The sequence below is a fragment of the Dermacentor variabilis genome, chromosome 4 (genome assembly GCF_050947875.1).
Source record: "Dermacentor variabilis isolate Ectoservices chromosome 4, ASM5094787v1, whole genome shotgun sequence".
NCBI classification, from domain to species: domain Eukaryota; kingdom Metazoa; phylum Arthropoda; class Arachnida; order Ixodida; family Ixodidae; genus Dermacentor; species Dermacentor variabilis.
Genome location: NC_134571.1, coordinates 73,655,906 through 73,670,573, shown reverse-complemented (window position 1 = coordinate 73,670,573; position 14,668 = coordinate 73,655,906). Strand labels below are relative to the sequence as shown.

At 45.2% G+C, this 14,668-nt stretch overlaps 1 protein-coding gene across 1 annotated transcript in view; it reads left to right on the top strand.

Annotated features, from left to right (window-relative positions):
* LOC142578239 (uncharacterized) overlaps window positions 1-14,668 on the top strand; it is a 69,228-nt gene that overhangs the window by 39,032 nt on the left and 15,528 nt on the right. Inside the window, exon 8 of the mRNA XM_075687639.1 lies at window positions 13,307-13,361. Coding sequence (XP_075543754.1) covers window positions 13,307-13,361 — 55 coding nt within the window. The remainder of the gene's footprint in view (window positions 1-13,306; window positions 13,362-14,668) is intronic.

Here is a 14,668-nt window from a genome sequence, read left to right as displayed (position 1 = left end):
TTGGCGGCGTGCACCGGACGGTCAAAAAGAAGTTGAAGTTTTGCCCGAAAAGTGAAGCATCGATTGCGATAGTAAATTAGTTGACAGCTATACGAAGTAAGGATTGGCAGTTTTATCGGCCACGTAAACTTGGAAACATTCGCTTAATAAATGAATTAACAAGCGGGGTGTCAGAGCTCACCAGCAAACACGGACCCATTACACTAGGTGAGCGGGGACCCTCGCTGCCGAAACTCTAGTGTGAGCAAGCGGTGCAGCCACAGAGAACGAAGCGACCTTCGTGCTGTCTATCACTTCTACGCAAGAGCGACGGGAACACAGCGCGCACAAAGGTATGAGGCGTCTGAACATCCCTCTTAAGATACGGCGCGCGACCGTGCAAAAGTACGCACTTTTTGGCGGAGTCGAAGCTTCCCTCCCGCGTTGCCTCCCCGCTTTCCTCCCTATGGAGCGGGAGACTGAGCCGCGATCAGTTGCCCTTACGCCTGGTAGCGGCTTTAAAATTGCTAAGTGCAACGGGGCGTGGCACTTCCGGAGGCGCCTGTCGGTTGTGCGCATGCGGGAGTAAGAGCAAGTGGGAGAGAGAAAATTTGGGGGCTTTTGCTCCCTGAATACATGACTCCATCTCCATAGGCACTACGCAGGAGAAGTTTCATAGCGCGTGTTGTATGCAGGACCCCCAATTGTGGACCCCCAACTGTGCCCAAAAGCCTGCCTGGTGGTGTCAAATCGGTGGTTCACTTTCCCGTCTGTGAGGGCGTTCAAAAAAGCTTAAGAGGAGGACGGCTATGCAAAACACTGCCGTAAGTGAAACAGCAGCATCCGTGGGGCAATCTTGTAAAGGGCTGTAAAGCGAACCATTTTCTTGCCCTCGCGTGACGGGTCAGAACGGCGTAGACGTAAGCGCGCTTCTTATCAACCCTATAATGCACGACCAATTACGGTTCGTAACTTTACTCCATCAAGCTACGATGGTCTTCTCAATGAGTTGGCTAACGAGGCGTAGTCAAGCCAAAACGCACTGATCACGCAGTCTTGAAGCCGTCTTGCTTGTAATGTGTGCGTGGTGGAAAGCACGTGGAATAATGCCGACGCCAGTGGGGATCCCAAAAGGGAAGTGGGGGGGGAGAGAAGGAGCCGTCCTTCTAAATTTTTTTTTTTTTCGGTTGTGTCATACCACCTTCCCCAAAACAACAAAGGGGCGCAAGGAGAGCATGGCTTTCGGAGAAAATTAAGTACACAAAGACATCTGGAAGAGCAGTAAAATCACGGAGAGGTATGCGGAGTGGGGTAGGTCACAGGTTGAGCAGACAAACCATACATGATACGCCTCCGACAGACAGAGACATGCGCGGAGATTTCTGTTCATCGAAGGCTTCCGCATCGCCCACACCGGTTTTCGTATATCGTCACTAGCAGCTATGCTAGCAGCAGAATGTTAGCATGCTAACACGTTAGCATGCTAACTCACTCGTCACTGTGTCGCTTCGCTAAACTTAGATTCAAGTAAGCGCATTGGACCTACTGTCTCCTCTTAAACGCTAGCAGAGTGCAATTTAGGAAATGAAGCAACGTTTCATTCGTTGTGGCGGAGAGCCATCAGCCCAATTTCTAGACAGACACAACGTGCTCTCTTTATTATAAATTTTTCTTCGATGTCGGTTATTGGGGTTTGAGGGAAAATCCAAGCTAGGGGTGAATTCCGATTTCTCTCTTCAAATACATGCAAACGCAGAGAGGCTTCTATGAGGCAACTGCTGGATCGTTTTGCATGAAATTTGCGACGATTAGGAAAATGATGTTTTGGTGACTCTAGTAACATTAACAAATTAGATCGCAGGCGTTCCCTGCAGACGCAGGAGCGAGAGAGGTTAGGCCGTGTAAGTACCGGCTGGCTACCCTCTGCTCAGGAAAGGGGTAAAGGGAATAAACCGTGACAGAAGAAACAAATAATAAAAAAATGAATTGAGAAAAGTTTGCACAATAACGCGATGTTGCGCGGTACAACTTTCGAAGTCGGACGCACAAATCACAAGCCCCTAAGAACCTGAGCAGAGCCCTTAAGGTCTTGAGTGCCGAAACCGGTCTGGACCAGTGTCCTAGAACTTTTTCCTCTGTGAAGGGTTGATCTTCCAGAGCGTGGTCGCGGGCACTTTTCTTGACACAATAGTAATGGGGACAGTCACAGAAGAAGTGCTTGACCGTCTCCTCGCAGCCACAGGTGTCGCAAGCAGGGCTGTCGGCCAATACAATGCGGAAGGAATATGCGTTCGTGAATGCCACGCCGAGTTAAGGAGACTCGGTGCAGAGTGGACCTATGTCTGCAATTTAGTCTTTCACGAGCAGAAGCAACACTCCTGTGCCCCCTGTAGCTGACGCAGGATCGAAGCTATTAGGGCACAGGACACTAGGTTCATATAGTTTACTTCAGGAACAAGTGATGGTTTTTGTAAGGGCAACCTCGACCCAATGTCTCCGGAGAGAAAGTTCCTCCGCCAGAGAAGGATTGTCGAGAAGGAAACAGACACGTAGGGGCATGAGGACATGAGTGTGCCGCCGGAGGATAGACTTTAGGACAGCGAGGACAGCTGCTGGGACAGATGCAGATGCTATCTCTTTGTTCTGATTGTTGGCTTTACAGGTAACATATATCTCTGCTTTGTATCTTGCGGCTTCCGTGTACCACATAGTAAACGAAGAAAGCCCTGTTGCTTTCTTCATCTAGCATATTGTTTTTTGTAGCGCAGTGGCTCCCACTTCTCTTCTTTCTTTGTTGTATTCTGGGTGCATGTGTCTTGGTATGCGTGCTACGTGTACCCTTGCTCTCAGGGTCGGGGCCAGGGTTGTGGACTATTGTGAACTTTTTCGAAAGCGTATCTGAGTCTTCTGAGCTTCTAAAAAACAAAAGTATGGTTCAAGTATGGTTTCTGTTACACTTCCCCACAAGAGAGAGATCCGCAGCTAGGAAGCTCCAGTATTGGAGCAGTAAATGGCAATGGGGATTTCCAAAAATGAAAGGAAAGAAATCAGGAGAAAAAATCTGTATGATAACGCAAAAAACAGTGTTTTGCTATTTGGTGCTTGAGCTGGTTGCTTCAGGATAAAAATGTACCGGAGCAGATGTGCAACACAGGATAAATCATGTGTGTGTTGCAATAAAAGCCGGGAAACCACTCGGCACATCCTAATAAAATTCCAAGGAATTCGCCCAGGGAGATCCGTAGGGAACGTCCACCTTCCAAAAGCCTTGGGATTCAAAGACAATGGAAGGAATAACTGGTCAGCAGCCGATACAAGTAAGATACGTTTAGGGTATTGATTAAAAAGAAAGCCGGGAAGAGATTGATATAATCGTAGTCATTGGAAGCTTAGGTAACGGTACAGTATTGTTACAATATAAAGCTGTTTACAGGATGTATTTAAAAATATATAGAGTGCTCACGGAGACGGAAGAGAGTGAAGCCAGCCAGGCCGTGAGGACTTTTCGTCGTCTTTGGTGACCTCGTAGTTCTCTCTTTCATCTCACCGTAACAATACAGAGAGGCAGTTTTCAGGACGAAAGTACGAATCGAGAGTAAGAAAGGCAAAATGCCTGACGGCGATAGATGTAAAACTTCATTATATGAAGCTGGCTATTGACAAGTTGTCGCCTCCGCATTTCTCACAGGGGATTTTATATATATATATATATATATATATAGATATATATATATATATATATATATATATAAAGGAGTAAAAAGGCACATGAACGAAATAGCGTAAGTGATCCGTCGATCATAAGTCAGCGGACCCGGAGATAAGAACCTACAGTGGCGATACTGCGGTAAATGCGAGAGAAATTCGCTAGCATTAAGTCGTACCTCTTTCAGGTATCGGATATATGATTTAACCCGCGTGCACCACATCGCAAAGTGTTATCCAGTAGCTCACTCGTCATAGTCCTGCCTTTTCGAAGAGCGAAGCGCAACTGGCAGTGGTTCGGAGCACAACACCGTCAGTCGCACTATATATATATATATATATATATATATATATATATATATATATATATATATATATATATATACATATATATATATATATATGTGTGTGTGTGTGTGTGTGTGTGTGTGTGTGTGTGTGTGTGTGTGTGTGTGTGTGTGTGCGCGTGCGTGTGTGTGTGTGTGCCTCTACTACACGGCTGGCTTCCCACATTTCCCACATTTTTCTAATTTGACACCTCCTAATGCTAATGCATTGAAGAGTGTGGTAACAATTCTTGTATATTGACTCCCCAAGGTTCACTACTAATACTACTACTACTACTACACTACTGCCTCTTGGTAGCGAATGTCTTGGCACTTGGGGAATTTGATTTCCGCTGTCAATACTCTTGTCGACTGGGCGTTGTGTAAATGGAAACATCGACGGAAACTGTAGCCCTGAGGCGCTACATATTTAAATGTTTGGAATGGGATACTGTTGCCAAGGATACTTCACTCTGTGCGCACAAGGTGACGCCAACAATGTCCCTAAATAATACACACAGCATTGCATTAAACAACAATGCTGAGAAAATCCACACTTGAAACCTAATCAAAACAATAAGATGCTACAGACAAGGCCAGGAACCCAGGACATCAACTACTGCAGCAAAGCCGACCCTGGGGCGATGCGGTCGGCGTAACTCTATGGAAATCATTAAAAAAAAATATTGATTGCTCAGCAATGCCTCCTTTATTGGAAAATTGCCCTTTAGGCGCTTAATCCCGACAACGCTCTAACGCTACATGTCGCGTCTAGTTTAATTCCGCTTGCTTTGTTTCTGGGACACTTTTGTAAACGCTTTTAATATACACGGGGTGATCTTTAAGATGCTGATTGCAGTGCAGCAAGAATTCATCCGCTGATTGCACTCTAAGAACATATAGTCTATGATGGCGTCTATGTGCAGGCCCAGTTTGATTTTATTCCTCTGTGTGAATTTTTTTCCTGCGGCGCTATTATTTCGCTGCTATGCGGTAAGGCAGCACTGCAAGATCAATAAATTCCTCCGCGGTTGCATTGACGGGAAGTGGCTCGTCAATTATGTTAAATCTCATGGAATTGAATGCAAAGCTATGATGCACATTCGCGCCCTGACGTATAAACAGATAACGCTGTCGGATTCTACAAGCAGCTGCGGACCATATGGCATGGTTGAGTGACATCCAAGCCTAAAGCCTGGCAGCGCGCGCCATATATTAGGGATTGCTATGATACGCACAGTTCGATGTTCTCGTACCTTAAAAGTTGTAGTGTAATTGATATCAAATGAAAAGTTATACTAAGGATGATTTAATTATAATAACTAGGAGATGATAGGCCCGAGCCACTAGTGATCAAAAACCACTTTGTTCTGTATTACAGTGGTGGCCTTGATTTGCGCGCGTCGTCATTGGTATCAATCAAAACGGGAGAACACAAGTATTTTTGGTGATCATTGTTAATCGACGATGCCGAGTCATTATTGATTACTAGTGATACGTTCTGTTCGATGTTCGCGTTCTTTTAAGCAGCATAATGTAATGTAATGTAATGTGAGGGTGCAGCGGTGGCTTAGAGGTAGAGCATCCGCTTCGCGTGCAAGGGGACCGTGGTTCGAATCCCCGTGCCACGCAATTTTCCACCGGACTAAAGAAATGAATCCGCGTGCTGATAAAATTGCATAAACAGGCCTGGAGTGCGGCCTGCTCCCAGTGACCAGAACCGGTAACACACTCCCTCACCAGAGCAGGATTGGCCACCATGGTGCAGTAGTTGGCCACAACCTCCTATATGAATACATCGAACCCCGCCCAAGTCCACAGCAGCTGCGAAGCAACTGACCACGGCGGCGGTCAGACTTGTGACGCAGCAGAAGGTGCTAAGAATCCCTGGATCCGGACAGGCCGTCATTGGAATCTGAACCTGGCAACGTTTAACGCTAGAACGTTATCTAGTGAGGCGAGTCTAGCAGTGCTATTGGAGCAATTAGAGGGCAGTAAATAGGATATAACAGGGCTCAGTGAAGTTAGAAGGCCAAATAAAGCATATACAGTGCTAAAAAGCGGGCACGTCCTGTGCTATCGGGGCTTAGCGGAGAGACGAGAACTAGGAGTCGGATTCCTGATTAATAAGGATATAGCTGCTAACATACAGGAACTCTATAGCGTTAACGAGAGGGTGGCAGGTATTGTTGTGAAACTTAATAAAAGGTACAAATTAGAGGGCGTACATGTCTACGCTTACATCCAGTCATGATGACCAGGAAGTCGAGAGTTTCTATGAAGACATGGAATCGGCGATGGGTAAACTACACTGTACTGATGGGCGACTTCAATGCCAGGGTAGGCAAGAAGCAGGCTGTAGACAAGTCCGTCGGGGAATATGGCATAGGCTCTAGAAAAAAAAGTTTGCAGAACAGAATAATATGGGGTAATGAATACCTTCTTCCGCAAGCGGGATAGCCGAAAGTGGACGTGGAGGAGCCCGAATGGCGAGACTAAAAATGAAATAGACTTCATACTCTGCTCTGACCCTGGCATCATACAAGATGTGGACGTGCGCGGCAAGGTACGCTGCAGTGGCCATAGGATGGCAAGAACTCGAATTAGCCTAGAGTTGAGGAGGGAACGGAAGAAACTGGTACATAAGAAGCCGATCAATGAGTTAGATGCAATAGTTAGTTCATGTAGCTGAGGAGCTCTATAGAGATTTATACAGTACAGGTGGCACCCGCGACTATAATGGAAGAGAGAATAGTCTAGAGGAATTTGTAATCCCACAAGTAACGCCGGAAAAAGTAAAGAAAGCCTTGGGAGCTGTGCAAATGGGGAAGGCAGCTGGGGAGGATCACGTAACAGCAGATTTGTTGAAGGTTGGTGGGCAGATTGTTTTAGAAGAACTGGCCACCCTGTCTACGCAATGCCTCATGACCTCGAGCGTACGGGAATCTTGGAAGAACGCTAACATAATCCTAATCCATAAGAGAGGGGGCGCCAAAGATTTGAAAAATTATAGACCGATCAGCTTACTGTCCGTTGCCTACAAAGTATTTACTAAGGTAATCGCAAATAGAATCAGGAACACCTTAGACTTCTGTCAACCAAAGGACCAGGCAGGATTCCGTAAAGGCTACTCAACAATAGACCATATTCACACTGTCAATCAAGTGATAGAGAAATGTGCAGAATATAACCAACCCTTATATATAGCTTTCATTGACTACGAGAAAGCGTTTGATTCAGTCGAAACCTCAGCAGTCATGGAGGCATTACGGAATCAGGGTGTAGATGAGCCATATTTAAAAATACTGGAAGATATCTATAGCGGCTCCACAGCCACCGTAGTCCTCCATAAAGAAAGCAAGAAAATCCCAATAAAGAAGGGCGTCAGACAGGGAGATACGATCGCTCCAATGCTATTCACAGCGTGTTTACAGGAGGTATTCAGAGACCTGGATTGGGAAGAATAGGGGACAAAAGTTAATGGAGAATACCTTAGTAACTTGCGATTCGCTGATGATATTGCCGTGCTTAGTAACTCAGGGGACCAAATGCAATGCATGCTCACTGACCTGGAGAGGCAAAGCAGAAGGGTGGGTCTGAAAATTAATCTGCAGAGAACTAAAGTAATGTTTAACAGTCTCGTAACAGCAGTTTACGATAGGTAGCGAGGCACTGGAAGTGGTAAGGGAATACATCTACTTAGGGCAGGTGGTGACGGCGGATCCGGATCATGAGACGGAAATAATTAGAAGAATAATAATGGGCTGGGGTGCGTTTGGCAGGCATTCTCAGATCGTGAACAGCAGGTTGCCATTATCCCTCAAGAAAAAAGTGTATAACCAGCTGTGTCTTACCAGTAATCACGTACGGGGCAGAAACCTGGAGGCTTACGAAAAGGGTTCTACTTAAATTGAGGACGACGCAACGAGCTATGGAAAGAAGAATGATGGGTGTAACGTTAAGGGATAAGAAAAGAGCAGATTGAATGAGGGAACAAACGCGAGTTAATGACATCTTAGTTGAAATCAAGAAAAAGAAATGGGCATGGGCAGGACATGTAATGCGGAGGGAAGATAACCTATGGACATTAAGGGTTACGGACTGCATTCCAAGGGAAGGGAAACGTAGCAGGGGGCGACAGAAAGCTAGGTGGGTGGAAGAGATTAAGAAGTTTGCAGGGACGACATGGCCACAATTAGTACATGACCGGGGTAATTGGAGAAATATGAGAGAGGCCTTTGCCCTGCAGTGGGCGTAACCAGGCTGATGATGAATGTAATGTATATCAAATGAAAAGTAATAAAAATGGTAATTGAAATATTACTAGGAGATGGCAGGATTAATTTACTAGTGATCATGAATCACCTTGTTTGGTATGACAAATAAAAAATTTAATTATGGGATTTCACGTGCCAAAACCACTTTCTGATTATGAGGCACGCCGTAGTGGAGGACTCCGGTAATTTCGACCACTTGGGGTTCTTTAATGTGCACCTAAATCTAAGTACACGGGTGTTTTCCCATTTTGCCCCTATCGAAATGAGGCCGCCGTGGCCGGGATTCGATCCCGCGACCTCGTGCTCAGCAGCCCAACACCATTGCCACTGAGCAACGACGGCGGGTAGTTCGTATGACAGTGGTATTAATTTATTCATTGCCACTTCTATAAATCAGCTTTATTAACTTTTTTTTCTGAATATATAGCACAGAAGGCCGAATACTAATGATCACTAGTGATTATGTTCACTTCAGTGTTCTCGAGTACTTGGAAGTCTTTACTCTATGGGGTGTCAAATAAAATTAAAATTAAAGGGTGATTAAACTGTGATAATTAGGAACTTAAATGTCTGAGTCACTAGGAATTACAAATCACTTTTTACAATGATTGTATCATTTTCCACGCCATCGTTGGGCAGGATACAAGTCTCAATAAACAAGGAGTTAGCTGAACAATATGACAAATACTGAGAGGGACAAGTGATAACCGTATTTATAGTTTGGTATTCTCGGGTATATCCAACCCATAACTTTAAGGGTATCATGTGAAGAGCCACTGCCAGGCAAAATCACATTTCTACTCTGGCAGCCATATCCGTCATTCGTCCACGTCATTCATTAGCACGTTCGGCCTCCGCTGCCCCAACCCACGGGCCGCCCTGCTTCCAGTTTTGATCCCTCCGCTACCGTTCTGGTGCCCTGGAGATCCTGCGCCACCTGTTTTAATATAACCTCAGGTGCTCTCCTGAGGCCTCCATCCCGCGACCTCGTGCTCAGCAGCCCAACACCACAGCCACTGAGCAACCACGGCGGGTCCCATTAAGTTAGGTTGGCGAATTGCGGTGTAGTTGAAATGATGGCCGCCAGGGCAGTGTTCAAAATTCCTGTCTATGTCTTGTTGCTTGTCTTCGTGCAGAGCTCTTATGTTTAAGCTAATTCCCCACCCTTCCAACCCAAATTTTCACATATTTAATTACTAGTGAATCAATCTGTTCAGTTCTTAGCTACCATAACTGAATCACAATTCAAGAAACCTTTCATTTGATATGCATATAGCTAAAATTTGTAAATAGTTGAGAACACTGAAGGGGACAGAATCACTAGTGATTACCAGTATTTCGATACTGTCTGGTGTGTAGTCAGAAAAAGGACTTTATAACAACACTACATCATGGAGGTGTCAATCAGTGAAAGACGACTACCACTGTGCTACTAAAGAAAGAGACTCGTGATCAACGGTGCCTCAGTCCTACCATCTCCTGCAGGTTACCATATTTGAATCACGTATTACTTTTCATTTGATATCTATTAAGCTACGATATTTAAGAGTATGAGCACATCGAACTGAACTTACCATTAGAGATCACCAATGACTCGACGTCATCAATGACAGATTGCTATATGTGCAAAATTGGGAAACAGGGCACCAAACAAGAAGAGACACCCAGAAAGTGAGTTTATAGTCTGCGCTCACTCTTTCTGTGTGTCTCTTCTTGTGTGGTGTCTTCTTTCCAATTTTTTTTCAGTCATTAAAATGAACCAAATTGCCCCTCAAGACATTCTAATGCGGCCCCATTAATGCGCAATGGGAGCCAAAAATACTTATTTAATGACTACATATTTGATACCAATAACGACATGCCCGAATGAAAGCTACCACTGCGTTACTAAAGTAATTCTTGATCACTAGTGACTCAATACTACGATCTCCTAGTTATAATTGAATCACTGTTCATGCGACTTATCGTTTGTTACCCCTTCTCTCCCTTTCCGAAGGGAGAAAATAAACTCTGGGTGTCTCTTTTTCTTTCTTTTTTGTTAATGATTTTATATCTTTTGCAGCGCGCACGTCTTGCCTTCGTTACAAGCACAAGCTGACTAGGTCTGTGCTTCAATAACTCCACAGTGGAACAGAAACTAATATTCAAGGAGACCGTGAAACCTTATAGGTCACGCTACCTTGCCTTGTATTTACTTCGATCATTAGCAATCTCTGATGACGCAGACTTGTGGCATTGCGTACATTATAGAAGACATTGTTCTCCAGTCTTACGGTTCAGGAATTGGGACGAAGGTGCAGGGCATTTCATCTCTTCTGCTTGCGCCATATTCATCTCTGCGCCTGCTACAGGGCAAGTAAATAAAATCTTGAATTGCCAGCACGCCTCTTGAAATTGCATCCTTTAAAGAGAGAAAGAGGATAAAGTTTATTGTAAAATGGAGAGAGGCCGGCCTGAGGTTGACTCTTCTAGCATATTAGTTTGCGCCTAGAGAAATTGAGGGCGAAGTAAACAGTTACGAGAGGTGACGATGTGCACGGAAAGCGTGATTAAAAGTCCTTCAGATGTACTTTCTCAGACATGAGTCAAGCCTGGGCTGTGCAGGAATGCAAGGAAAGCACAAATTGCTCTGCAACTAGATATGCGATCTGGCCAAGGTCCTGCAGCCGAGTATGTCTTCAGTAAGCGGTGTACTGCAGGTTTTCGATAGAAAAGCAGTTTGCGTTTTTCATACACGCACGTATTATGGGCCAACACAACACCAGCATGGCGCAGTCATTGTGGTACGTCAAAAGAATCCCCGTTGGGTGAGTCGGCACGTTGACGCAGATGCATCTAACGTTTGGTAAATAACAAACCCATAATTGTAGTCTGTGAACAGCACGCGCACGAATAAGCTGGATGCATTGCGGCATTACAAAAACTAGTAGCATTTTTTTCCCAAACGATGAGTGACAATGGCAGTGGCTAAATTCAAAAGAAACGTTAGGGGGCATATAGCTTCCCCTAGTGGCACTAGCAACTGAGCAGGCTTACCTCCTTCAGGCTTTCGTGCTGCAGAGGACTGTCCACATTGTTTGGGTGCATTTCTTCAATGGTGGCCTATCAGAAGCCCAAGAGCCAAGAAGTTTACCCTGTTTGCCATTCCGGCCTGTCCGCTCTTAATGAAACTATGTGCGACGGGAACAGTTGCATTTATTGCCGATTTCAACGCACTGCAGGCGACACAGACGCTGCCTTTTATCGCGGGCGACAAAGTAATCGTGAGACAAGGGAAGCGTACTACCTGTTTGGACAGCGAAGTTTGTGGCTATGTAAGGTAATACCGTATAACAGGAGCCCGACGTACGAGAATGCGAAAAATCTTTCGTGTATACGAGTGAGCACATTTTACAAATGTAGCGAGTGGCGCTATACTGACGTACTCTACAGAGACATTCTGGAGGCGAACATTTATACAGTTGGACTACGTGAACATAAGACGCGCCTTCGATATAACGTAGAAGTAATAGCCTTTCCATGTGGCGTGATTAGATGACAGCAGTGTTTCCGTAAAGTGTTCCTTCTGCGATTAGAATTTATTTGGAAGTCGGCGCTGTCCGTGTTATATCTTTGTCCACGTTCAGCCTTGCGCAATCAGCATATATTTTAGGATGATTGTGAAGCGCGTCGTAGTGGAATGCTCCGCATTATTTTCGACCATCTGGGATTCTTTAGCATGCACCAAAATCTAAGTTGCACGAGAGTCGTTGCACTTCGTCCCCATCAAAATACGACCGCCGCGGCAGGGATCGAACCCATGACCTCGAGCTGAGCAGCGGAGCGCCATTATCAGTGGGTCACAGCGGATGCTGGCGCTCACCTTGACAGAAGTTAGGTGGTGCTGCGAGATAACGCAGCGTCTACGGGCACTGCACCCCACAACACGTACATTGCCTCCAAACAGTACTAAGCAAAAGAAAGACGTGCGCGTACAGCCCGACTTTAATGTCAGCTGTCGCACGGATGAAGGTCGAATTGGAGCCGTGACAATCGCGAGGGTTGTTTTATTATGTACCTTGGAATATTACTTCCTTTAGCGTAAAGAAGGAATATTAGCTGTTAGCATGAAAGAGCAACGCCAACGCTGACAACGCCAGTTGGTCGACGGCGTCCTTATTACAAATATGGTCGTTTAGCGTACGTAGATTCAGGTGTAAGTGCGGATATTCTCTTTTATTACATGTAATAAAGATGCTTATCTATAGGTCGCGTTCATCAGAGTTAACGCTGACGTTCCCCCGAGATAAAGCAAATAGGCGTTATAGTCGCCTTTTCTTTCTATAGGTATAACAGTCACTTTCCTTCTTAATTCCTCGTTATTCTCTTGTTCCTCGTTACAAGTGAATGTACTGCCATCAAGCTAATTATCCCTCGCCTTTTATACTTGCAAATTTTCCTCTTCGCCTTTGCTTTGAACGTGAGTACGTTTGGCAATGCGTATCTCGAGCGCTTAGCAACCGCCCTTCTCAGCAATGCATGGCCGGTTCTGATGAGCCGAGGATTCATGCCGCTAGCGCATGCGCACTCACCATGTCAGCTTAAGGACTTCACTGTACTGCGCACACTGCCAGCACACACCTTTCTCGGAGTACTCTAGTATGCACTAGGCACCAAAGGCAACCAACTGCCTCACACGAGCACTTATGACAAATATTCGTGCGTGAATATTCACCTCCGTCTCTTCTTTCTCATCATTCTTTCCTCCTTTCTCCTCATCCAGGAGTAGGGTAGCCAACCGGGCACGAGCATGGTTACTCTCCCTAGCTTGTCTTCTCTATATCTCTCTGCCAGCTCGCCAAATAACGAAAATGCACTAAGTAAGTGAACCGACCACGCAGTACTATATGCCATGCTCACGTGTTGTGGGCCACCGCGTTCTTTCCCGAAATATACGATGCTAGAGAAACGCTTTAAGTGATAAATAGGACAGCGTTTTCACGGGAGACTTCCGACTTCTCGCCACTCGAATCATCGCAGGGTGTCTTTGAAAGCCGTGGGGCCAAGGGTGTGGTCGCCAAAACCGAGCGGTTAGGCAGGTGGGCCACAAAAGTTCAATTTTTAATAATTATACAAAGAACAGAATGGTAAACGTGCACCTACAATGCACAATACAATTTCGCTATGCGGGGATACAGAAGGCATGCCAGTAACGATAACACCAAACTATTTATTCATTTACTCTCTTACCCACAGCGCCATTTAGGTATTACAGTAGGCTGGGGGGGGGGGACTTTTATAGCAACAAAGTGAAACAAACTAGACCACTACGTATTAAACGCTTTGTACAGCAAAAACAAACAAAAAAGGAATAAATGTAGTACACAGCCTAGTAATGCGCATTTCAAACAGAAAGAAAATCAAGGATGCGCCTAAGAGCTTTGGTAAAGTGAAAAGGCCACCATGCAACAATACAAGAACGCTATTGAAGTATAGACAGTGATTACAAGAAAAACGGCATTCGCTCTTAGAACGACAATACAAGCGTGCGAGAACCGATAACAAAGGCGCTGAAGCGGCAGCTGACCGTCGTCGTCACGATTTTTCTCATGGCTTTCAGAATATAGGCAATCGCTTCTGAAGGTGTGCACCTTGGTAAAATTGCCGGAAGATAAGGCGCAAACAGTTTCTGTAACGGGACGTAAAGAGACAGAATGATGCGGTGTGCTTTTTGTCGTGTAATAAAAGTCAGCAGATTTAAGCGATTCCTCCAGCTCATTTACTGCGACAGCAGCACCGTCTCACAGTAAACCAGCATGTTATCTTTTGCGCTGGTCAAACAATATAGCACAATTTTGGCGGGAATGCAAAATGGACACATGATACGCATTAACGTCTGTTTCGCTACCGAGTCCAAGCTGTGCGCTTATATTAACTTGTGCAGGAATGAAGCAGCTGGCACAGCAACATGTTCTAGTAAGCATCGTAATTGTTCATGCTGTTGTTGTTCTGGAGAATTCGGGCGCATGCCCATGGTGGGGCACTGGTCATGAAACAGGGGGCTGAGAGAAGTGAACAAGAACAGGGGAAGTGATAATGGGAAATGAAAATTAGAAATAAAAAAGTTCACCGTGTCGGAGGAAATAGAAAGAAAGCACAATAAACACCAAACGCAGAATTAAAGAATTTAGGAATCAAATTAGCAGGGTAATTGACTGGATTCGGTAAGAGTGGGAGGGGAAAAAATTTAGTTATACGGAAGCAGTGAAGTCGGCCCGAGGTAGTACATTCCTCTAGTCAGCTACCCTGCATAGGGAGAAGGGGAAGGAGAAGAGCGAAAGAAAGAGGAGCGCGATCTATGGGTGTCGATGACTACAGAAGAAAGATGTAAAACAAATAACA